General features: G+C 41.7%; 1 protein-coding gene across 1 annotated transcript in view; it reads left to right on the top strand.

Annotated features, from left to right (window-relative positions):
* The window catches only part of LOC101997883 (vomeronasal type-2 receptor 1), an 18,971-nt gene extending 1,118 nt beyond the window's left edge, over positions 1 to 17,853 (top strand). The window contains exons 2-6 of the mRNA XM_005344061.1: positions 4,440 to 4,731; positions 7,593 to 8,465; positions 13,008 to 13,238; positions 15,471 to 15,594; positions 16,871 to 17,853. Of these exons, the coding sequence (XP_005344118.1) occupies positions 4,440 to 4,731; positions 7,593 to 8,465; positions 13,008 to 13,238; positions 15,471 to 15,594; positions 16,871 to 17,853 (2,503 nt within the window). The remainder of the gene's footprint in view (positions 1 to 4,439; positions 4,732 to 7,592; positions 8,466 to 13,007; positions 13,239 to 15,470; positions 15,595 to 16,870) is intronic.
* Positions 17,854 to 26,834: the final 8,981 nt, after the last annotated feature.

Raw genomic sequence — 26,834 nt, 5'->3', positions numbered from 1 at the left:
GCTAGGCATTTCCATGAAGCACAAACACTGTTTTAGCTGCACCTTTTACCTAACACACTCGGCATTTCCATGAAGCTTCGTTGCCATCAGAGTTGTTAGGGTACACTGTAAACATTTGGCAGTTACTGACAACTCACATCTTTACCGATTACACCTTTCCCATGACGTGTCTCACGTTCCCTATCTGAGATGTCATATCTGAGTGTGAAGGGTAGTCATCAGAAAATAGGAAGGTTGACAAAGAATCCCATTCTCAAGCCTGTCATTGCTTTCCACAATGAAGCAAAAAGAATGGGGAAGAATACACAGATTTTACTTACAAAGAGATGATTATAGAGTCAAATTTTATTTATCATGTGAGTTTTCACTTCTTTAATTTCCAGTCACCTAAAATGAAAACTTAGAGTTCACCAGAATTCAATACATTGATATTTTATAAATGGAAGTACTTAATTGGTTCTCCACTGGAACTTCTGAAGGTTTCTGTCCCAGAAATGTTAGATGGTAAAGACAATACACAGATTTTAAAATATGAATTTACTTCCTTTAAAAATAATGTGCTAATACACCATAGTTGAAATGATAGAGATATGTCCTATTTAAAATAACTCCCTAATTAGGGTTATTTTGGGATTTGTGTAATCATTGAAATTAGGATTTGAGTGACTGCATCTGGGTCTTATTATGTTAAAAAATACATTTCTTTAAAATTAGATTTTATAATTATTTTCCACCAGTATCTGTCAATTGTTCCTTCTATCTTACAGTCCCAGTGTTCTCCAAGCCTCTTATTATTCTTCCATGGGATTCAACTTTTCCTTCCAATGGTCTATGTAGTGTTCAGAATCCAGGGTCAAAATAAGCAATATTAATTTATTTTTTGAATCATAAACTTTCCCTAACTGATTTAGAACTCCAGCATGGGGTTTGGAGCAGTTTCACTCTGAAATAAACGTTAATGCAGCACTAGTCTCAGCTGTCCAATTGTTAAAAGGGCATAAAACAGAGAGTCTTTGTATTATTTTGAAAATGTTGCTCAGAATAGACGAAAATAATGAGATGGAGAAAAGAAAGGTGTATTTAACTTTTGTTTGGTAGTGATAAAAGAAAGATTTAGACATTATGAAATACTGCAAACCTCATAATAAAAATTAACGAAGGTAGGAAACTTTGCCACATATCCCATTTTTTTTTTTTTAGTAATTCCCCTGTGATGATTTAAAATGATTTCTTGTTAATCCCTAAAATACTTCCGATGCAGCTCAGCTACAGAGCGTCTTCACGCTCCCTGTTTCCCTCACAGCTGTCTTCTCAGCACTTCTTGGATGATTGCTTTGTAATGATGGAGAACATCCTCATACAGTTGAGGGTCTATCAGTGGACATATTAGTTTGTTCGAGTTTCCCAGTACTACAATAATCTCTGGGGGCTGGAGCAATGGTTCAGCAATTAAGAGCACTGGCTGTTCTTCCAGAGGACCCAGGTTCAATTCCCAGTGCCCACATGGCAGCTAACAACTGTCTGTAACTCCAGTTCCAGCAGATCTGACACTTTGATGCAGACATGCATGCTGGAAAACCACCAATAAAATAGAGAAATAATTTTTCAAAACCTCTGTACTTCCCTTTGGGGGTAGATAGCTTTCTTTCTATGGTAAGAGTGGCTTTCTCAGTTAACTTCTCAAGGGATGGAGTTTCTGGCTCAAAGCAGAAAGATAATGTTCTGCCTCTTGAGGTAAATTTTTAATCTTACTTTAAAAAAGATACTGCTACATTTATTTCGAAAGCCTGATGATGTCACCATGGTTAATCCAGAAACAGCCATCTGTGCTGTGGTGTCTTCTGCGCCTTCGCTCCATCCCTATTCTGCCCCAGCTGAGCCACTCTCCTCTGAAAATATCCCTCTATTCCTCATTACAAACTGATGCGTTCCCCTGTCTCAGAGCCTCGACTCATGTGGCTCCTTCTGTTTGAAGTTCCCTTCTTCTGTTTCCAAGGCAACTTTTAAACCCTAGTATGCCTGTAAGTTCCTCCAGGTGTCCCTTTGTTCTGCATCTACTCAGACGGTTGTGTTTACCATCTCAGGTTGTAACTGTTAGGCTGTTTTTCTGTTTCATACCCAGACAGTGTTGTGCGTGTTCTTTTACTGTTGTGTTATACTGTCTTGAGAAAGAAAAGAACTACCTCTTATATAATAATTCAATCAACAGGGAAGAAAGTTCCAACGTTCCAAAAATGCTTATTGTTATTGAGTAGCTTTACAGTTATTAGGTTTATTTATTTTTATGTGCGAATGTTTTGCCTGCATGTATCTGTGTGTACTATGTCCATGCTTGCAGCCTGTGGAGGCCAGAGTTGGATACCAGATCCTCTAGAACTGCAGTTATGATGATTATGGACCTCCATGTGGGTGCTGAGAATTAAACCTGGATGCTCTGAAAAAGCAATAGTGGTCTTAAATGCTGAGCCATCTCCCCAACTTCCTACTGTTAGCTATTTAATTAAAAAAAATTACTGAAAAGAAGATGAAGTTAAATATCTACAGAAGATTTTAAGGCACAAAGTCATGCTGAAGTACTTGCCTTTAGTAAATTAAAATGTGCTTTAACACTGAAGACAGAAAGAAGAAAATAGAAGAGTTAGTTGGTATATATAGGAGGAATTGCAAAATATGGTCCTGACCCACAATACTTATTTTAATGGCTAGAGAATTAAAAGAATGATATATCATAGTAAATATCCTTTAGTATTAAAAATAAAGTCTTAGAAGGATATGCAATTGGAGTTGTATTACACATAATTTTGTAATGTGTTTCCGTACTCTTGCTTTGTGCCTTAATGTATTCTAGTGATTTTTTAAGTATGTAAAGGCATTTTATTTTCTTTATTTTCTTTCTTATTTGTTTGCTTATTTGTATGTTTGTTTCGCATCCCAAATAGTTCCCCCTTCTTCTTTTCCTCTCATATCTCTTCCCCACCCACCTACTCCTCCTTCTCCGTTTCTCTTCAGAAAAGGTCAGGCCTCCCATGGATAACTTGATATACCAGCTACGGTATATCAAGTTGCAGTCAGACTAGGCACCTCCTCTCCTATTAAGGTTGGGTGTGGCAATCCTGATGTGGGATGATGCTCTCGTATACTGTAAAGATGTCACTTGCATTGGCTTAATAAGTCACTGATTGGCCAGTAGCCAGGCAGGAAGTATAGGTGGGGCAACCAGATTAGGAGAATTCTGGGAAGAGGAAAGGCAGAGACACAGACATCAGCCAGACTCAGAGGAAGCAAGATGAAGATGCCTTACTAAGAAAAGGTACCAAGCCATGTGACTAAACATAAACAAGAATTATGTAATCATTTAAGTTGTAAGAGGTAGTTAGTAATGAGCCTGAGCAATAGGCAATTTATGATTTATAATTAATATAAGCCTCTATGTGTTTATTTGGGAGTGAATGGCTACAGGACTGAGCAGGGCAGAAACCTCTGTCTACATAATCTAATAGGAGGAATGGGTCCCAAAAGCAGACAACAGAGTCAGAAATAGTCCCTGCTTCCACTATTAGGAGTCCCACAAGGAGACAACTACACAACTGTGAAGTTTATGCAGAGGGCCTACATCAGTCCCATGAGCCTGATTGTTGGGTCAGTCTCTGTGAGCCCCTATGAACCCAGATTAGTTGTCTCTGTGGGTTTTCTTGTGGTGTCCTTGACACTCCTGGTTCCTATAACTTTTCTTCCCCTCTTCCAGAGAATTCCCTGAGGTCCACCTTATGTTGACTGTTTCTGTCAGTTGCAGGATGAAGCCCTCTGGTGGCAGTTGAGCTAGGCACCAATCTGTTCTTCTTACTGCTCTTAATGTATTCTAGTCGTTTTTATAATTATTATAATATAATTATTATATTATTATTAATTATAATTAATGTCAGAAAAACAAAGGTCAAGATAAGGAGAAGAATCATATGGCCTCAAGGACTTCCCATGAGAGTGACAACAAGGGGGACTGTTGGTGAAGGGAACAATTATTATAAGTATATTTTTGTGAAAAAGAGATAATTGGCCATTTGGGAAAACCACAGAATGTGTGTGTGTGTGTGTGTGTGTGTGTGTGTGTGTGTGTGTGTGTGTGTGTGTGTGTGAATAAAAACCTAAATGTTTGATCCCCAAGATTACTAATCAATAGTGAATATAATTCAACATTTGAAGATTGTAATGTCAATTGAAGAGGAGACAACTGAGGTACCTATTGCTGCTTCAGCAAAAAGGTGTAATCACTTGGTAACTGAAGATCCTTCCTGGAAAAGTCCCCCACCCCCACCCACACCTGCACCCCACCCCCGTTTGCCTCCCCACCCCTAACACCACCCAATCCTTAACATCATCCTCACCCCCATCCTTTCCCCTATCCGCAGTGGCCAGTCCCTCACAAAAGCTTTCCTTTCCAGGTTTTACTTCCGGGGTTTCCGCTGGATGAAAACCATGATCCACACCATCAAGGAGATTAATGAGAGGAACGACATTTTGCCCAACCACACTCTGGGCTATCAGATCTTCGATTCCTGCTATTCCATCACCAAAGCAATGGAATCGGCTTTGGTGTTTCTAACAGGGCAGGAAGAGTACCAACCCAACTTTAGAAACAGCACTGGATCAATTCTTGCAGGAATAGTTGGATCAGGGGGATCGTCCTTGTCAGTTGCAGCTTCAAGAATTTTTGGGCTATATTACATGCCTCAGGTATCTCGAAATATTGTGCTGAGTGCTTGTAAAGAAATAGAAATGGGGATTGGGGAGATGGCTAAGAGGTTAAGAGCACTTACTGTTCTTTCAGTGGACCTAGATCCAGTCCCTAAGACTTATATGGTGGTTCTCAACCACCTGAAACCCCAGTTTTAGGGGATCGGAAACCCTCCTTTGGCTTTCATGGGCTGCTGGATACATGCAGTACACATAAACTAACGCAAACAGACAGGTATACACTTGAAAATGGTGGCACACACTCTTTAATCCCAGCACTTGGGGGTGTATGGAGCAGAGGCAGGCAGATCTTTGAGTTGGAGGCTAGTCTGGTCTACAGAGCTAGTTCCCAGACAACCAGGATAACACAAAGAAACCATGTCTTGAAAAACAAACAAAAAATATTTTTAAAAAAATACAGTGTGTAGAAACTGTTGAAAATAAGAAATGCGAAAGACATTGAGATGAGCTACAACGACAGTTTAGGATGGGTGTGACGACGTTCCAAGTGTTCCTCAGCCATGAGACCTGAGGCTTCCTTAGAGGGGATTGGAATGACTCTACCCAGAACATTCTGTTTGCAGGGATGGATGCAGAGATTAAATACTTCTCACTGTCACCATGCTCCAGAGAATGGGATGCACAGTTGGTGGTTGATCCCTAGCTGGAATAAGGCATGGTTTGGTTTTGGTTTCTGTAGATGCTTGCCAATGACAACGTAAATCATCAGACTCACAGTCTAAGATGGGTCTTGGAATTTCACAAAATGGATGTCCTTTTGGGATACTACCAAAAGCTGAAACAACTTTACAGATTATTGTGCATGTGCAAGCATATACATCTGTGACTGCCATGACATAAATATGGAGGTTAGAGAACAACTTTAGAGAGTCGTTCCTTGCCTTCCACTTGGTCGAGGCAAAATTTTTCATTACTGATTCTGTCTAGTATTCTCAAGGCTAAGTATCCTGCAAGCTTCTGGCCAATTCTCCATCCCCTGTCTCCCACCTTGCTACAGATGTGCAGGGATGACAGATGTGTGCCACTGCATCCACTTTTTGCCTGTAGTTTGGGAACTGAACTTAGGTTATCAGGCTTGCATGGCAAGCCCTGTACCCACTAATCCATCACCCCAGTCCTGTCTTAGCTTTTTTTAAAAAAAAAATGTTTTTTCCTGTAGATAGCTTCCATGATGTTGCTGCCTATGTTACGCTAACAAAGAGTGTCAGTGTTAGCCAGAGGATTAAGAATGAAATGAAAGGCCAAGAAAAGAGAACCTAGGAAGTGATGGACTTCATGAAGGCACTGACAGTTCTGGAGCTGTGGACTTGCAATATAGAAGACCCTACTGGAAGTGATACAGGAGTAGCATAATAAGGAGAATGAGTGACGTGCCGAGTTAAATTACAGAAGTGCACAAAAATGGTCACCCACACATGGCGAACTAAGTTCCATTATCAGGTCCCTAAAGGTGTGTAGAGCACAGCATCTGCTCTATGATCTACAGTCCTATGCCTGTCACACCTGTGCCACTACAGCTCAGTGAGCAGGCCAGGAACTTGACCTGGAGAGTTAAAACACATGCACAGAGACAGACAGAGAGAGATGTGGACACAGGTCATCCTTGATACAAGAATGCCAATTGTATTGTGCTCCAGGGCAGCTTATATAGGGATCCTTAACTGATAGCCACACCCCAGTGATGGAGGAAGGTCATTGGTTAAATAAAGAAACTGCCTTGCCTTGATAGGTTAGAACATAGGTGGGTGGAGTAAACAGAACAAAATGCTAGGAGGAAGAGGAAGTGAGCTCAGATGCCATGCTCCCCTCTCCCAGGCAGACACGATGAAGCTCCGACCCAGGATGGATGTAGGCTAGAATATTCCCGGTAAGCACACCTTGGGGTGCTACACACATTAATAGAAATGGGCCAGGCAGTGTTTAAATGAATACAGTTTGTGTGTTGTTATTTCGGGGTATAAGCTAGCCAGGCGGCCGGAAGCCAGGCTGTGGGAAGAGGCCCGCAACTCTTACAACACCCCAGCTCCAGGGATCTTTTCAGTTGCAGGCCTCATCAGAATCCACTCCCCTGCCATCAAAGTCTCGTGCTCAGAGCAGCTGCAGGCACAGGTGTTTTGCTCCGTTCACTCCAGCAGGCAAAGGGTCAGAGGCAGGCAAAGACAGTCAAGGGGCCAGGGATCTACAGCTCCCAAAAAAAGTGGGAAATATGTACAAGGATTACTGACCGACAACAAAAGGGTGTACTTTATGTGAATAATTATAGGCCTATAAAATGAGAGTGTCAAAATTTGTTGCAGAAAAATGCTTGCTTAGACCTGACATTGGTACTACCTTTTAGCATCTACTCGTGTAGAAGTCCTGGCAGGATGAAATAAGTAAAGGAAAATACAAAAGGAAAGAAAAGAACAAAACTAATCGGGGTGGCAGAGGAGTGAGAGAGTGTAGGCAAGAGAAACTGGTGCTACCAAATGGATGGGGAATGGGCTCAGTCTATCATCTTTGTGCGTGAGATACTGAAGGTGACAAAGAGTCTGGATGTCAGGACTCAGAGGAGTCACACATCTCCAGAGAGGATAAAGGAAAGAGCAAATGACATCTTGGTCAAGGCCATTCATGAAAATACTACATTGAGTTTTATCAATAATAGGCAGCCCTAACCCCCTTGGTATTGACAAGGAAGACTGAAGACTTCCATTGATGGACCTCACTCACTCAGAAGGAGCAGAAAGTGATTTTTCATGGAAAAAAAATGTGAGGAAAATGAAAGAACTATTCAGTTCTTTCCTCTCAGAATATTCTGAAGCTGGCCTCCTAATAGCTATAAATATTTTCAATTGTAGGTTGGCTATACTTCTTCCTCCTCAATTCTTAGTGACAAATTCCAGTTTCCATCTTATCTTCGCACAATACCAAGTGATAAGATCCAGTCTGAGGCCATGGTGAATCTTATCCAACACTTTGGTTGGGTCTGGGTAGGCACCATTGCAGCTGATGATGAGTATGGAAAATATGGAGTAAAAGCTTTTAAGGAAAAGATGGAGATTATCAAACTCTGTATTGCATTTTCTGAAACCATTCCCAAAGTCTACTCCAATGAGAAAATGCAAAAGGCCGTCAAGGCAGTGATGAATTCCACGGCCAGAGTCATTGTGCTTTTTACCTCTGACATTGACCTCAGCCCCTTTGTGCTGGAGATGGTTCATCATAACATAACTGACAGGACATGGATAGCCAGCGAAGCCTGGATTACCTCAGCCCTCATTGCAAAGCCCGAGTACTTCCCCTATTTTGGCGGAACTATTGGATTTGCAATCCCAAGAACCGTTATACCAGGACTGAAAGAGTTTCTTTATGACGTGCACCCTAGCAAGGATCCAAATGACGTCCTGACCATTGAATTCTGGCAAACTGCTTTTAACTGTACCTGGCCCAATAGCAGTGTGCCTTACAACGTGGACCACAGAGTGAATATGACTGGCAAAGAAGACAGGTTGTATGACATGTCTGATCAGCTCTGCACTGGAGAGGAGAAGCTGGAAGACCTGAAAAACACCTATCTGGATGTGTCTCAGCTCAGAATCACCAACAACGTCAGACAAGCTGTGTATGCTATGGCTTACGCCCTAGATCGTCTCAGTAAATGTGAAGAAGGATACGGTCCATATAAGCCAAATAAGTCTTGTGCATATATACCCACCTTTGAATTCTGGCAGGTGAGTTGTTTTACTTCATGATATAGCATGCCATTCATAAGTATTCAAGACCTTAAAGCTATTTACAATTGTTTTTGATAGTCACATTTCCTTATATGATCACTTAAAGAAATGGTTTGCCTGTTTGGCTGGGATGGTTTTTGTTTGTTTGTTATTCCTGAGACACATTTTTTTTTCTGTAACTTTCCTGGCTGTTCTGGACCATTACCTGGGAGTCTCACTTCCATGCCTCCTGGTTTTCATCTCATATTAAGCAATTCACATTGGTTCAGAGTAACCTTGAGGCTGGAGGGCACACTTTTAATCTGAGTCACACCTTCTCTTGAAAGTGGGGATGGACTTGGAGGTGTTTTTCTCAGGCTTCACTCAGGGCTACATTCAGTTGACTTCCTGTTGCCTTTGAGTCCAGATGTGGCCCTCTCAGCTCCCACACCATGTCTGCCTGCGTCCTGCCATGCTCCCCTTCATGATAACCATGGGCTGAACTCTGAAACTATAAACAAGCCACCCTCAATTAAATATTTCATTATAAGAGTTGCTGTGGTCATGGTGTCTCTTCACAGCAATAGTAACCCCTAAGGAAGATAGTCTCTAACTTGTTACTTCTTCCTTGACTGAGCATCATCATTTATCTTTAGATAATTCTCTGTCGATACAACAGAGGCTGCTGTAGCTGGGACCTTTGAATTTCCCGGAGACATTCATTTTCAATTATTGCTAATACTATTAACTTTGGTAGCTTAACTGTAATATCACCATTTTTATATGAAATTGCTATATTTTCAATGGGAAGTAATAATTATCTTGTTGGACAACATTTTGAGGCTCTGAAAATGTATTGCTTTTAATTATACATTTTACTGATGAGTTTTAGCACTCACTGGAATTATTCTTTATTTTTTTGTTATTACTGTGTATGTGTGCCTTTTTGGTGGTGGGATCAGTTCCTTAATGTGGAGACATATGAGTAAAAAGACAATGAGCAACTCTCTGATATGGCATTCCACCATACTTGAATTTCTTATAGAAGTAGATACATATTTTAACTAAAGGTAAGTGATTACTTCTGTAATCTAGGAGACACCTCTAAATAAACAGGTCTAAAATGAGCTCTTCAATCAGTTGGGTCTTGATTATTAGGACACAGAATGAGGAAGAGAGAGGAAGAGCTTGTAAATTAAAGTTCAGAGAGGTGAGGGAGTATCTTAGCTACTCGTGGAGGTATTGGGGTGTCTGTGGATGACTTTCACCTAGGTCTTGTCAGAAGAGAGACAGAGGTTTCCAGGAGACTCAGAAGAATTGTCTGAGCTTCTGGGTGTAGAACAGTCTTAACTCTAAACCGATGAATCCACAGGGACCAGCCCTTGCAGCTTAAGACAGAAGGAAGATTTGCTAAGGTCCCATTCACAGAGCTTTGAGTGGTCATTTGTCAGGAAGGATGATTTTAAGATAGACCTAGCCTCCTAAGTTAATGTAAGGAGGTGATCATGAAAAGGTAAGGTTACACTTGAGGCTGTTCTTGTCCTGGTACTCAGTGACAGTCTTGATTATCTATCTGCAAGGTACAACATACTGAAACGGATAGTGACTTCTGGGTCCAGCAGGAGTTCTGACCTGGAGGAAGGAGCTACCATAAAGGACTTAAGTGACGTTGAGATAGGTTGTAGACTTGGAAAATATAGGATCATTACAGTTCAAGTGGGAGAAGAATGGGCTAAGAACATTGTCCTGAGTGCACGTTTAGTAAGATCTCTCCCAAGTTCATCTGGACCTTCCTACCTTCCTGGAAGACAGGGAATGTCAACCACTGTGGCTCAAGCCTTTAATCTCAGTACTTGGAGGGCAGAGGCAGGTTGATCTCTGAGAGTTCCAGGCCAACCTGGTCTACAAAGCAAGTTACAGACAAGCCAGGGCTATGAGACTCTGTCTCAAACAAAATAAGGCCAACCAACAAAAAAATGCCAAAGATGGGGATATCATGCTGCATAGAGACAATACTTAATTTTGAAAGTAATATTAGAATGCCAGCTGGTGATTAAATTAATTAGTTTAGTTCTAATTTAATTAGAATAAAAGGTGGCACACCTTTAATCCCAGCACTCGGAAGGCAGAGGCAGGCAGATCTCTGTGAGTTTGAGACCAGCCTGGTCTACAGAGCTAGTTCCAGGACAGGCTCCATAGCTACAGAGAAACCCTGTCTCGAAAAACAAAAACAAACAACAACAAAAAAGAAAGTAATATTAGAAATAAAAACTGGTTCGTTATCTGTCTTTGCGAACCAGAAAAGCCCAAAATGAAGGATAATGTATTCTATAAGAATGATTGTTATCTCTGAGGTCCTGTTCCATTTTTGTTGGGAATGCCGCTATCCACCTGGTAAAGGTATTCACAGGAACTAATAGGTATTTGAGTCTCTAACACAGAGGTAGGTGAATGAACTCTATTTTCTAATTTTCCTCTGGCATACTTCCTATGTTGGAGAGGCTGTAAAGGAAAGTGGTCTGAGGACTCCTTTCGGATGGACCTGACAACAGGTTGGGAAAAGTTTGGAAACTGACCATAAGGAACTCTGCCATCTGTGAAAAGAGCTCCACCGAGGGATGCAGTGAGGATATTGGAGAGTAATATTGGGAACTAAGGCAACCTGAAGCAGAAGCTAAGCCACTTGTTTTCCCTGTTCATCAGTTTGTTACCCGTGGGAATGCCCCAGTTGATATGGGATTCCCCTCTGTATGCTGTGATTACCATTAATAAATAAAGAAAAAGTGTTCTGTGTCAGTACGCAAGGGAGCTTCATCAAGCTGCATTTGGGTTACGTGTATGAACCTCATCTGCCCAGGCATGCATGAAGATCAAGATACAGGGGTTTTTTTTCACCATGTAAAAACAAACAAACAAACACAAACACACAAAAGGGCACCAATGTAAAGATTAAAACAACAACAACAAAAGCAATCTCAATAGTGAAAAAAAATTGTAGACAAATTTAATACATTATTAAGGTGAAGAATAATTAAAAACACAAAAATTTAAATAATACAGTAAGGTGAAAAAAGTGATAAGGGTATAGTAAATAAAAAAATCAAGAGGGAAAATGAAGAGAGGACCTGAGAGGTGACAGCCGTATGCATAGAGCAAACATGTCCCCTGAATATGTGGACTTTCCTTTCCTATGGAAATGCTGTTGTGTCAGTACTGGACAAGTGTCTTGTTGCCATCAGAGCTGGCTTGGCCTCACTAACATTCCTTCTTTGCTTACAGGGGCCTCTGCTGTCTACACTTAGTTTGTATTCTGTGGCCTGGGGAGGTGCTCTGCACCCCCTCCCCTGCCCCCAAGAGACTTCCTAGATTATGTTCTCTAGGGTGACTCTTGCTTTAACTGATGTGTGTCCTATGTACATAGCAATGTGCTATGTGTTATGTGCAATATGCTATGAGATGTGTCCTATGTGCATAGCGACCTTGGGAAGCAGCTATAGTACTGAGGTGGACATGGAAAGGGTCTGTGTTCACACCTTCAAGAACTTTGAATCACCCTGCTGGATGGATGCAGCTGTGGGGATTATAAATACCCCTGGAACTTATGTCCTACAGTCAAAGAGAATAGGTGTCTCCAGGACTGATTATCTTCCTGGCCTGAGCCTGAGAACAATCAAATTCCAGGGTTGGTCTCAGCTGGTAGACTTTGCTCTTGTTGACTTGGGTTGGGGCTCTCCCTTCCTATGCACTTCCTAACCAATGCTGGGGCTCCTGCTATGTCCTCCAGTCTGCATCTGTTGCTCTGATCTCCACAACTGACTCCTTGATCTGTCTCCTCACTCACGAGGTGTGACAGGCCAAATGATTATTCCCTAATCTTAGGCTCCCAGGGTGGCTCCATTTGAACAGCGGGAGACAGTACTCAGATGCTAGACTGTGAGACACATAAAGAGACAAAATGGGCTGTTTTCCGTCACTAACCCGCCTGCCAAAGGAACGAAGGCTACAGCCTGTTCCTGGGGTGGGGGGACTGCTTGCCTCTCACCCGGGTCTCCCTTTAGAGGAAGCTTCCTCCCTCTGTGCAAGGTGACTTCGTGGTGGAGGCTGTGTTTGGTTTATGGCTTTGTCGTGTGTGGCTCATCTCTTTTCTTTGCATTGCTCAAGCGTTCTTTCATTACTTCATTCTCTCTGTGAATTTTTGAGCCGCTCTATTTTGGGCTGGAGTCTACTTTTTTTCTTATTCTGACTTTCACTAGTTTACACAGCTATAGCTTCTACCCTGCCATCTTACCAGAATGTTCCCAGTGAAACCTTTATAATGCTGTGTGCATGTACATTCAGAGCCCCTCTCCTTGTGGCCAGCCGTGCGTCACGACTGATTTGCACATGTGGCTAGAGGTTGTCATAGATGATAAAAAAAAAAAAAAGTAATGGAGAGACCAAGAGGAAGCGCTACAATTTCAAGAATTAAATATAAATTTGAAATGATTTTCTTAATAAAACCATTGAATTTTTGACAACTTGCTATCTTCTCTTGTTTTTATCGCCTGTGTTGCTTTCTAGCTGATGTACTATATGAAGGAAATTAAATTTAAAACACATGATGACAAGTGGCTCGCCCTGGATGAAAATGGCGATGTGGCACGAGGTCACTATGACATCCTAAACTGGCAATTAGACGACAATGGAGAAGTTTCCTTTGTGACAGTTGGGAAATTCAAATTCAAAGGCAGCAAGCATGAGCTCATCATTCCGAGGGATTCTCCACTGTTTTGGAACACCAAGTCATCAAAAGTTAGTGACACTGATAAATTATTTGATTTATAGCTATATATATATATTGAGACAGGGTTTCTCTGTGGCTTTGGAGCCTGTCCTGGAACTATTTTTAAAGATACTAATGAAATGTAAAATACTTAGAAATTATCCTAATTACAAATCAGTTTTCCTGAATACAGCATATTTAAAAATATATGAAAATTCACATTCTTAATTTTTTAATATTTTCTTGGATTTTAGTATTAAGCATAAGAATCTGTATGATTTAGTCTCAAGCGCTCTATTATGATTTTTGACCATGTTTGTGTTTCATTTCCTTTTTCTGTTTACATAGTGGTGAGGGGTGTGCATGCATGCCCATGTGTGATGTGATGCATGCTTGCGGTTGTATGTGTACGTGCACGCGCAGGCCAGAGGCTGATGTTGGGATATTCCTAAGTCACTCTTGTTAAGATATTTGATCAGGGTCTCTCACTGAATTTGAAGCTCGCCTATTTAGCTAGGCTGGCTGTCCAGTGACTGCTAGTGATTTGCCTGGCTCTCTCATTACTTCTGGGATTACACATGTGTTCTACCACACTGGCTTTTATTGGGTGTTTGGGATCTGAAAGGAGGCTCTTGTGCTTGGGAAGCACTTCACCAAAGCCATGCTCCTATCCCTCCTCTATATCACTTATCCAATGCATTCTCTCATTTTGCAGGGAGGTTGATGCTATAGGTAATAGGACTTGTAGTTAGCTGGTGTTGATGATTAATTTTCTCCTCTGGCAGCATGCAGAATACTGTCTAGCACCATGAATGCTAGTCAGCATGAGTAAAGCTTCTAGTTGGGCACCAGCTCTACTTCTCTGTGTTTGATAGCTTAAGTGTTGTCTTTGGCAATAGGGCCTTAGACTCAGAATATGGAGAGCATCCAGTAGCCTTGGCAATATCCCGTGGTGTTAGAGTGGTCCATGAGATAGACCCCTTTGGCCAACAGGGATCTATGCAGAAGATGGGCTGAACAGATTTTAGGGGACAGAGGTGGTGGACGACTCCAAGGAATGATTCTTGCAGACACAACATGTCTGATGTATGCATAACTCACAGAGACTGAAGCACCACACATTGTAACTATACAGGTTCAAGCCAGATGGGGTCCCAGCTCTGAGAGAGGGAAGTGAGTTTCATGTTCATCCCTTACCAAAATGTTATTTTTCAATTAATGTGCTGGCGAAAGGAAAAACAATTTTCTCCAGTGGAGTGCAACTGTGTACATCATCCACACTCCAGGGCGGGTCTCATGCCCAACAGTAGTTGACCAATACAAGACAAACTCTATGGTGGTGTGTGTGTGTGTGTGTGTGTGTGTGTGTGTGTGTGTGTGTGTGCGTGCACACGTGTGTGTGTGTGTGCGCGCTTTTAAATTTGGGGAGGGGATTTATTCTGTCTTATTCCTTTTTTTGGTTCTGATTTTCACTTTTTTCTCCTTATAAAAGGGAGAGAGAGGAAGAACATGAGGTAGGATGGCTAGGGAGGAGGGGAAGTTCTGGGAAGAGTTGAGAGAGGAGGTAAAACACCATCAAAATACACTATAGGATAAAGCTAAGTGAAAAAAGAAATGCCCTCCCACCCCCAGATTCAGATATAAATTCATCTGTAAATATCACTATTATTCTGTATTTCAATGTGTAAAATTCTTTATGAGTCATGATATGAAAGAAGGCCTCTAAAATTTCTAACCTGACATAGCAAGAAAATATTCCTAAACTACCTCTCTTCTGCAATTGTTTTATGCCTTTTAAATTTGCTCCCTTGAATTGACTTTTAATTTTTTTCCTACCATTTATAAAACATTAATTTAATATTATGTTGAAATTATTTTGCTCAGAGAATATATGTTTCAGGTTTTCAGGATGATTATTGGAGTTTTAAGTTCTCCTAAAACGGGAACAGCCTTAGCAAACTGTCTCATCTACAGTATCTCATGTGATATTAGCTTGATCTTAAACATCAAGATTACATAGAGCTGCCATTAGCGTTTGCTTGGCATTCCAGAGTCAATCACAAGACTGTTCTTCAGTAGAAGTTCTTTCTAAGCTCTCTATATTGTCATGCCTTGTTTGCTATCTTTGCTTGCTATGCTGGGTTCATCTCCTTTATAAATAAGACACACACCTCCCTGGAAATACAATTGGGAACATTCTCAGTTTCACAAGTGGAAAAGGTTCAAGGCTTTGTTATATCTACAGTCTTTGTCTTTGTTAGCTTCCCTACTCAGTCTGCACGGACGAGTGTTCTCCGGGGACCAGGAAGGGGATTCGACAAGGGCAACCCATCTGCTGCTTTGATTGCATCCCATGTGCTGACGGATATGTGTCAGAGAAACCAGGTAGAGATGGGCACTTTATCACACTTTTTCACATTTGTCCATTAATTAAACATTAATGAACAAAAAGGTCCTTGGAAACATATTTTTACAAAATTGCAAGCAGTGTATGGCAAAAAATTATTAACATCTATCAAATTATTGAATGTTCTGTGGTGCAGTGTGGATAAAGGATTAAAAAACATAAAATGTGAAATATGAATAAACTAATAAAATGTTCAAGTTATTGTTTCTAAAATGGACTCAGCACCAACTAGAATTGGATATGAGTCACACGCTTATCTCAAGGTGCTGTGCACTGAGAGCACATGCAGTGCACAGCGCTGCTGCAGAAGCTCCTGCAACAGCTCGCTCAGTTGCTGCTCTCTGGAGGGGACCTAAGCAGCTTGGTTTTGTGAAGTGTGTTGAAACAGGACAATCTACATTTCTCCTTTTTTGTTGTTGAAGGAACAAAAATTCACTTGACTTTTGTCACATGTCCCTTAAGAATAACCATGTAGAAAGGAAAAAATGGTCTGCAGTGTAGTTCAATTATCCTGCAGAGCTCCCTGGCTACAGGTCCCTAGGGTCCACCCAGAATTCCATCAGAGATGTCCAGCCCGGGAGTCAGAGTGACTGAAAGGAAACACCAGTCTTTCCCTGGATCTTTAAATTACGCTGGGTAGACCCATCCCCTCATCTGCTAAAGTAGCTCTTTCTTGATCACCAATGCTTCCTCTTAGAGCCTCCATCCATACAGACTTGGCCTTCTTAGCCTCAGGGACTAGAGGTGATGGTTTTGTTTTTCCTCCTACCCTCATCCTCACCACTCATCAACTGAGCATCTGGAGTTGACGACATTTGATTGGGCACAATTCTCCTCCATGAGGGGATATTGAATGAGAGAATGAAAACACAAGGGGTTTAACCGATTGTGTCCCAGTCCTTTTGATTGTCTTACCTCAGGTGTCAGCACCTTTCTCATTGCTGGGTGGTTCTTAGGTTGATAAAGACACACACCTTTTATAGATAGATAGATGAGAAAGAGAGGAGCACATCACGGGAAAAGACCAATTCAAGAAAGCCTGGGGTTGGAGAGAAATGTGCAATTCCTAAAATTGAAAGCAACTCTCAATCTGCCATAGCATCTATAGGCACCAAGCACATTTTCCCACACTAATTTTAAGATCACACACACACACACACACACCTTGCTCATGCCTTTGACTGCTCTGCGCTATTCACAGTTAAAGGTGACAACTGGGATCCTTACAATCAATTCTCTGCTCTTTCTCAATAGGCCAAAGGGAATGTGACCCATGTGGGGAAGACGACTGGTCCAATGCACAGAAGAACAAGTGTGTGCCAAAGGAGGTGGAGTTCCTCGCTTATGAGGAGGCCCTGGGGTTCACCCTTGTCATCCTGTCTATCCTGGGGGCACTCGTGGTCTTGGCAGTCATCGTGGTGTATGTGATCCACAGGCACACTCCATTGGTGAAGGCCAATGACCGGGAGCTGAGCTTCCTCATTCAGATGTCTCTGCTCACCACGGTGCTCTCATCCTTGCTCTTCATAGGCAAGCCACTGAACTGGTCCTGCATGGCCCGCCAGGTCACTCTGGCACTAGGCTTTTGCCTCTGTCTGTCTTCCATTCTCGGAAAGACTATTTCACTCTTTTTTGCCTACAGGATTTCCATATCCAAAACTCGGCTTATATCCATGCACCCCGTTATTAGAAAACTCATTGTGCTGGTCTGTGTTTTGGGGGAGATTGGTGCATGCTCAGCTTACTTGGTGTTGGAACCTCCGAGGATGTTCAAGAACATTGAACCTCAAAATGTAAAGATCATCTTTGAATGCAATGAAGGTTCTATAGAGTTCCTGTGCTCCATATTTGGGTTTGATGTCCTTCTGGCCTTACTGTGTTTCCTTACAACGTTTGTGGCTCGCCAGCTGCCAGATAACTACTATGAAGGGAAATGCATCACGTTTGCAATGCTGGTCTTTTTCATTGTCTGGATCTCTTTTGTCCCTGCGTACCTGAGCACCAAAGGAAAATTCAAAGTAGCCGTGGAAATATTTGCCATTTTGGCATCCAGCTATGGCTTGTTAGGCTGCATATTTCTTCCCAAGTGCTTCATTATTCTGCTGAGGCCAAAGAGGAACACTGATGAAACTGTTGGTGGGAGAGTCCCCACTGTAGACAGGAGCATCCAGCTGACCTCAGCTTCTGTGAGCAGTGAGCTTAACAACACCACAGTGTCCACTGTTCTGGATGAGTAGATCGTGAGTCCCAGGGGACATGCAGAGCTGGGTGATGACCTGGCTCAACCTTCCCTGTCTGGTTGCTCCAGAAGCATCTGCCTGTTGCTCTGGGGTACTGGGAATTTTTCCCTTCATAATGTAGTCTTAGTATAGTGAATAAAACCTTAGTCTGCAAAATACCATTTGTCAAGGAGTATATTGTGACATCATTGAAATTGTTAACTACTTCATTAAAAACATTTCATTGGGTCTTTTACAATAGAGGATGTGACAAACACTTCAGTATGTAAAGTGTTGTTGGTCAAGTTTAATGTCTCTGGCTTCTGATACTATGATAAAACATGGACCCAAACCAACTGGGGAGGGAAGGGTTTATTTCATCGAACATCTCTCAGGTTACACTTAATAGCTAAGAAATCAAGGCAGGAACTCAAAGTTTGGAACTGGAGGCAGGAGCTGAAGGGCCAAAGCAGAGAGCACAGAAGAATGCTGCTTACTGACTTGTTCTCTGTGGCTTGTTCATCTTGTTTCCTTATACAACACCCCAGGACAATGTGCCCAGGGGTGCCACTGCCCACAGGGGACTGGGCCCTACCACAAAAATCATTAATCAAAAAAATGTTCCATATGATGGAGGCAATTCCTCAGTTAAGGTTTCCTTTTCCTAGATGATTCTAGTTTGTGACAAGTTGACAAAAACTAATCAGAACAAGGTGGTTAGCATTCTTTCTCTGAGTCATTATCATCAACCTACGTGTGTGTGTGTGTGTGTGTGTGTGTGTGTGTGTGTGTATGACAGTGACAAACTTGAGAAATAATTGGTTAAAATATTAGTTTGTGTTTAAGGGAATTTGTTTTAGTGCAAAACTTCCATTTCAAATACTTCCCTTTAAACATCAGAACTCAAAGTGCATTTTGTATCTTAACCTTATTTGGCTATGGCTATGAACATGAGGTCTGAATCAAGATGGGGCTGTAAAGACAGCTCAATTGTTAAGAACATTTGCTCCTCTTTGCATAGGACCCTTGTTTGGGTGCCAATGCCCACATGTTGCCTAACAATGACTCTTAATTTCAATTCTAAAAGCTCTGACACTCACCTCTGACCTCTAAGGACACTACATGCATACAGCGCTCATACGTGCCTACAAGCAAAGAAATCATGCCCATAAAGTAGAGTTAAGTAGATAGATCTTTTAAAAAGTATGAACCAAGTTATTCACAGAGCTCTTGAATTAACCCTCCTCCCAGAATATGTAGCTTCTAGAGTGAGCAACTCACAGACAGACTTGACAGATGTGACTGACTATCCAAATAACAGTTGCTTGTTGGATAAAACATTGCTTAGAAACCATTCAATGTGACTTGGAATAAGGTAACGAATGTGAAATGTCAGTTTGATACCAGGCAGCTCTGATGTTTGCTAGGCCTCAGGTCACCTGGTCTTGATTTGCTAATGAACCCCGGGGTGTTGCTGAGGGCTAGAGAACCAGCCATAACCTGTGAGCAAGCTACAGGCCCAATTAAAAAAATTGGAAACTTGGGAATGGCCCCTTAGGATTGCATAGTTACTTCCTCAAGACACAGTTTCTCTGACCTCGGCGTTTATGCCCACCAGTGAGAGAACTAGAGACCCCATGAATGGGTGGCCCTGGCCTCAGAATCTACTGTGACTGGACCCACACATAGGTTAGCTGCTGGCCTATGCCCTCAAGGATCTCCAGGTCCTCTAATCAATGAGGCCACAGCTGAAGGGCTTCAAAACCGGCATGGGTGCCACCTGCAAGCTTCAGAAGTGTCCTCACCAGAGAAAATCCTGCAGCAGAACCCTGCAGTAGCCTTTCTGCGCAAACAACTGTTCCCTGCTTGGTGATGAGCCTGTTTAACTTGTATATTAACATGGTTTGTGTGAATACACAAGAGTATATTCAAACAACAAATCTTGTATGGATATTCTAATTGCTGAGTGTCTTATAACCCACAGGCCCTTGCTCCCTCTGAAACTATGCAAATGTCACCCACCACTACCTTGGTAAATTTTAAACAACTCATTCCAGGGTCTATGGATTAAAGCCTGTTAGACTAGCTCAGAGCCTTTGCTTTTTCCACCGAGCCTGCTCATGTAAAACAAACAAAGAACAAAAAAAAAAAAATAACTGCTTCAAAGAGGCCACTACAAGAGACCATACATACAGGTTTTAACTGAGCACTATCAGATGAGTTGCATAGACAAAATTACCAGTGAGTGTAAGCAAGGTTTTCAGTTCTTTTAATACTGAATATTTGCTTTTTAGGGTATACTCATTATGAGTATCTTTAAGCAGATTTCTATTTAGGGCGTCATTTGCAAACACTGTAATTAGTATGTCCTATGAACTGTCACTAGATGGATCAAACATTTGCACAATTTCCAGAGGAAAACGTGAAGGGAACCCTCAGTCACTGAATTTGTGCGTATGCACTTGACCCTGACTTAAAGCTCACACATCTGGTTTCCCCAAGGAGAAAGAAGGGTTCCTGGCCATAGAAAGTCTTCTGTACATTGAATGCAAACATGTTAACGATGACCTATAACCAAGGTTTCTGGGGGGTGAAAAAAAAGTCTCTATTCCCACAATTGGTGATGTGGGTATAGCTACTTGGCTTCTCAATGGCATCTTCTCTGGTTTTTAGGCTGTTTCTTCTAAGTTCACTGTGTTCCTGAGGACGATGCCAACGTCTTCATCTTAATACGGTTCGAAGAAGGAGAGGCCATGCTTTAAAGAACATCTATGTCCCAATTAACTTTGCTCAGCAGCTCCAAACACAAATATTCCTATTCTTAGTCTCAGAAACAGGACTACAAAAATCAGCATGAGATGGCAATGGCTTGATAAGCTATGGACCCCATAAGTAATCAACCCTGCTTGATGAACCCTCTTACTTTTTCTATACATGAAACCTTTTTCAAAGATCTGCAGTTAGGATTCATATCCCAAGTTCACACAGGAACCGAACACACAGGTCCTGAGGTACCCCAACACTGTTCTTTATTCCCCCACTCCACCCCAAATGAGATAAAAACAGAAATGTCATTTATTTAGTAAGCAGAACACCTACTCATTTTGAGCTCTCGAGTATCTGGAAACAGTCCTACAACATATTGGCAGAGTAGGGATAGCCTAGTCAGAAAGGGAAAAGCCATGAAACCAGTCAAAATGTTTCACGTGTGAGGTGCACGGGCCTGTAATTCCAGTGCTGGGGAAATGCAGGCAAAAAGGAGGATCAGGAATTCAAGGGTAGCCTGAGGCTTCTGAGCCAGTTCAGTCTAGGTTACAGGGAAACCTTGTCTCACAAAAACATGTCTTGCTCAATAGTGGATTAACAGTTCATTGTTTTAAGTAGAAACTGGAGTGAAATTAAGTTAGGAAGCAGCAGAGCCATTGTTTAAACACAAATAACGCCATCATGTCAACTTAAAACTCTGAGAACTGATTGCCGACTTCAGGGAACAACCGGTTGTGCCTCACATGGTTACACAGAACTTGGAGACTGATCAGAACTGCACTGCTACACATTTTCTGCTTAAACTTTCCAAATGTTTAAAGAGGCTTGAACACGCACACGTGTGTGACTTTTGGCACTTCCCCAATAGATGCTATAAAAATCAAGTTCAGTTTATTGTGCCTTCATCACTCACAATCTAACCGAAGCTGCACTCGAAAGAATCACAAGATGGAAATTTCTTGCACTTAGCTAAATACTTTTTTATTCCACAAACACTCTTCTTAGAGTAAATGACAGCCGTTGTAATGTAATTGGGCAAAGACACTTTGACAAAGGGATCGTGTGTTTTCCAGCATTTCACAAAACCAGTTGAGCTGGGAATTTGGTTTTCACTAACACTGTAAAGAAGTTGGCAGTGATGCGGGTAACACAGGCACAGTGCTCTAAAGATTTAACACAGTATCAAGGCTAGATTAGGATCCCTGGATTCTTTCCTTAGAACCTAATCTACAAAAACTCTTCAGTATAAATCACACATAATTTACAAAATGAACAAAAAAAAAAACTTAGCCCCGATATTAACCACAGTATTTCTGAAATGGACAGTGACAATTTTGATTATAAAATCTTCACATTTAAACTCAGAAGCGACCTTCATTTTAAGCTGTGGTAAAATAGCAAAACTACTTAAAACAAATTTTCTGAAACAGCAGGAGCACTGACAAGGCAGAGTCCAGTGTCAGCACCACTAGCTCAACTGTTTCTGCCCACGGTTTCCTCTAATCTTCTCTAACAGGAGATGGGTGTGTGCTGCTCATAACAGCTCCAAGAGCACAGCAGCGTTTATGGTATAGCTCTGAACACACGCTTTTATTATCATCCAAACACACTGGGCATGACTCCCAGCACTACAAAATACAACATATTAGTAAGGGTAATCTATATTTTCAGAGACTAAATATATAAGATGAATATTCAGAACATTGTGGTTGTGGCTAATTTTAGAAGCACACATGCATATATGCATCTTTAGCTGATCATTGAACTACAAAGCTACCCAAAGAGTTGTGTACTGTTAACAGTGGACAAGATGTCACCATTCCTGCACACGTAAGGGAAGCTGATTACGCTTATTGTCCAGAACCCTGATAATGTATGCAATTTCTTGACAACCTTAATATGTCTTGTCCTCTTTGCTCGTTTCGTTTTTATAAGCACCAAGACTTAAAGACAAATTATGAAATCATTTCCTCCTTTATGAAGTTTACAGAAGACAAATGTCATTTCACATTAACGTAGCAAACCGATTTTCTAGTGAAATCATTGCAACAAAGACATGTCACTGACAATTACATAGGGAACTACAAGTGCTATTTATTTCAGTTACAAAATAGCGCTTTATCAAAAATATGTTCAGGTGTTCACACTCATTTACATGTGAAGATTGTAATGAAGTCACAGCTGATGTAAAAACAAAAATAACAAGAGTATGTTATGTTCTTCAAAGGTGTGTGACTCCACTAGATACTCGGGGTTCGGGTTTCTCAACAACTCATATTTTGGTGCTTCTGAATGTGACATATAAATAACCAAAATAAATAAATAAAAAAGAAATAACCAGCCTCCCCAAAGTCTTGTGACTTTACTATAAACAAGGCCCAAGGCTGCTGCAAGGCTCAGAGGAAAAAGTAGCCTTACAGTGCTCTTGCAACAGTGCTGTTAAATGACTGACTTACCATTTGGTTTGGCACAGCTCCTAAAGCTTCTTCAGTTGGTGCAGGAATAGCTTAGTTCATGGCAGGAGTCTCAGGCCTAGAGATGGTTACAACACAGGGGTAGAGAAAAATAAAAGCAGGAAGGAAGAGGGTGAATAAGCCCATGCGTATTCAGCTGGCATACGGGTAACTGCCAGTCCGACAGGTTCCCCACACAGGCTGGTATTTCTGAGTCCCGGAGCATGGATAATCAGTCCACATGTGGCCCCACAATCCAAACCTAGCTAAACAAGACTGTCCAGTCTCCATTCCTCACCGGTGTGACTAGGACTGAAACTCTAACAGAAGAGCAGGTGTATTCCTTAATAGTGATTTCTTCCCGCTGAGAAACAACCTGAGCGTGCGCACTGTCCCCACTCCACTCTTACATCATCTGAATTTTGTTTTTAATTCCTCAGGCGACAGCAACCAAGGTTGGGATCACTTAAGGTTAAGGCTTTCATGGGATATGACTCTTCTGCATATACACGGCATGTCTACTATTGAAAAGGCGCCATCTTGACATTCTGGGGACTCCTTGTCCAGCTGTTTAATGTTTATAAAGTCATGACTGCAGCGAAAGTCTCGTGTGGTAAGAGTTTTCCTCTGCCATCTGGTACAGCTACTTCAATCAAGACAAGAGAGAACTCCCAAGTCGAAATATTTAACCTGTGCTCAGTTTCCAGTTAACTCCAGACAGGGGGCCAAGGAATTACCACTGAGGTAACTGTGAAGGCTTGCCTTCCAACAGCACTCTGAAGATCTTGGAGAAGGGGGGTAGGGGGAGAGGCTCACGCGAGAGAGCAATGCCAAAGTCAGAACACTGCCAGTGAGAAATGTCCAGAACTCCTGGAAGAGACAACACTGTGACCGCCATTTATCCCTGATTAAGTTGTACAGAGATAAATTCACCAAGTCTGAATTCCAGCTCCTGCTCTGCCAACAGCTCAGAGTTACACACACCATTTGTTGTCAAGGCTGAGACATACTCTGGCAGCTCTTCCAAAACAGTAAAGACACTGAGCATTCTCAAGAATCTGACATGACCAAATCTTGATGGTATGTTCTTTAGCTGGTGGTGGCAGGTGAATACGTGGGTTTTGTGCTTTATATTTTTAACAAATGTGTTAGAAGTACCCAGCCTCTCCACTGCCTCCTGTTATGCTTTTTCTTGTTTATAAAACTAAGAACGCCACTAGCATGCGGCTCAGTTGGTAGAGTGCTTGCCAAACATACACGTGCTTCTGGGTTCAATGACCGGTAAAGCATAAATTGGGTACAAGGGTACATTCCTCTAATTCCAGCACTAGGGAGGTGGTCATATGTTTAAGACCACCCTCAAATACGTGGTAAACTTGAGGCTGAGCTACATATATTCTGCTCTGGGAGACAGAAAATGAGGATAAATATTCAGGGTTAGGTGTGATGTTGGAACTTCGTGAGATAAATGGATCCACATGTCTAGTTAACAGCAAGACAAACAAGCAAGATGGCCACTGCTGTCCATTTCACATAAATACCCTCATATTCTACTCTGTATAGAGGAGAATTCAGTTATTCACTGAAACTGGCCATCAGTAGCTAAACCCAAACAGAGTGAGGAAATAACTTTTATAATTTATGTTTGCATGTAGTTACTCCAAGATGAAGAGAAAAAACAGTACAATCCAGTCACTGAGATGCATCTAAAAACTTGCCCTCAAAAATTATACCAGGTTATTATGTCTAGCAGAACTGACCATCACCGATAGGTCCACTAAGACAGGACTGGTATTTAGTTAGTTCTTGATATTTCCTGAAGTAAATTACATGATCTGACTTTCTGTAATAGTTACAAAGAAACAAAATACAATTATGTAGAAGTGTCCCAAGTAAGTAATGGAACATGTCAAACAGCCTGGGCTACCAAGTAATAACTGAGACTGTGCACTAAGCCTGGGTACAAAGTGACCAACCTGTGAGATCATATGACCTGAGGGCTGGAACACACTTAACGCAAGGATGGCTACGTCCAAGAAAACCTGGCAGTTGGTTCTTAAAGTCACTGTAACCACCTCCCGGATGAGCTTGTCTCCTTGATTGTAACTATTTTCAGTAGCTCAGAGGAACTGCAGTGACTTTAGCAAGTAAGCTACACAGTACAAGGCAAAAATGACCACTCAAGAAGATAAGGCGGTAAACATGAAAACAATCTTTCGGTCCCAGAATTCTTCTGGATCATGTGTGGGTATGTTTTGGAGCGACTTTTTTTCCAGAGTAAGGATTGCATAAAGACATTGGAGCGACTGTGCAAGGAAAAATTAAATACTTTAACTCCAGTCTGCCTGATGTCTGAGCATAATATACACCACCAATGTTCAGAAGGCAAAGATTACAAAGGAGCAGCACTTCTAAATGAACTGATCGCCTGACCAGTTTTACACAGACCATAGCAGTAAGTTGTGTGCCACAAAACAAAGCTCAGGAAAAAAAATTCACACAGTCTTCCAAATTCCAACTGTTTATACCACAAACAGTTTTCTACAACAGGAAGGTTTTTTTATGTAACCAAACATGTACTGACACCTTGCTAAGCATTTTATACTGGTTAGTTCCCATTGAGAAATAACACAACTCTCAATCTGCTTAAATCTATGAAATCCACCAGAACAGACAATGAACACTCAACCTTCTGTGAAGAAAAATGCTCTGTTCAGTCTGGATGTCTGTTGTTACCGAGGGGCCTCTCCCTCTGGATCCGGCAGCAGTTTCTGGCTATCCTCTGGACTAGCCAGGAAAGATGACCTCTGCTCTATCTCCTTTTAACACTGAATCCCAAATAGAAATTGGTACTAGGAAACATACAGCAACCTGAGGTAAGCTAAGCAGGTGAGAAAAACATGGTAATATTCTAGAATTTAACTCTTTCTACTGCCTTTTTCAGGTTTGTATGACTATTATAAAAACCTGTAGAAATTGTTGGCAACGGCACCGAATCCAGCACTGGCCTTGAACCCTCTCCACAAGCTAATAGGTAGAAAGGGGCTGACAAATACCTTACACCAGTCAAGACTCCTGCACAGGAAGCGGTAATTCTGCGCACAATTCAGACCTAGGTGTCTTCTGACAGCTCTTTCCTAAGAAATAGAAACATTTCCTCTCCCACTCGTGGGATATGGGGGAGGGAAGGAGGGAGAGAGGATCATGGCTTCTGTGACCTCTGACCAGGAAAACAAAAAGAACATGTTCTCATCTTAACCTTTTCTGAGACATCCTCTTTTGGGGAGAGAGTAGGAACTCTCACAGCTGCACGAGCTGGTGTCACAAGGCTGGGAGAATGAAGCCCCTTGCTTATATTAACAAGACAACAGCGAAAGCACGGCATCTGAATGAACATGGTTTGGAAGACTGACAGCACCCCCTTCCTACCTGCCATACTGTGACCTCTACGTACCTCCATAATAAATCCCTGGTGCTCGACATCTTTGAAGCATCTTACATTTTACTTCCCTAATATCCTGCCTAAAAGTTTCTCAACAGCTTTCTTATATCTTTCTATGATACGTACAACTCTTCCTCACACTTTGGAGAAATAAAATTACATACAAGAAAGTTCAGATTCTCCAAAGGCACACATAGTCAGTTACACTGGTAAATAAAGGATGTTTCTAATAGCAAGCAGACAGAAGCCCCAGTCGCCTACCGTCATAGACAGAGTTCACACATAAGAGTAAGTGAGGCAAGCCGGGCGATGGTGGCGCACGCCTTTAATCCCAGCAC

The sequence above is a fragment of the Microtus ochrogaster genome, chromosome 1 (genome assembly GCF_000317375.1).
Source record: "Microtus ochrogaster isolate Prairie Vole_2 chromosome 1, MicOch1.0, whole genome shotgun sequence".
NCBI classification, from domain to species: domain Eukaryota; kingdom Metazoa; phylum Chordata; class Mammalia; order Rodentia; family Cricetidae; genus Microtus; species Microtus ochrogaster.
The sequence above is the reverse complement of the archived record's forward strand: the minus strand, read 5'-3'. Positions and strand labels throughout refer to the sequence as shown.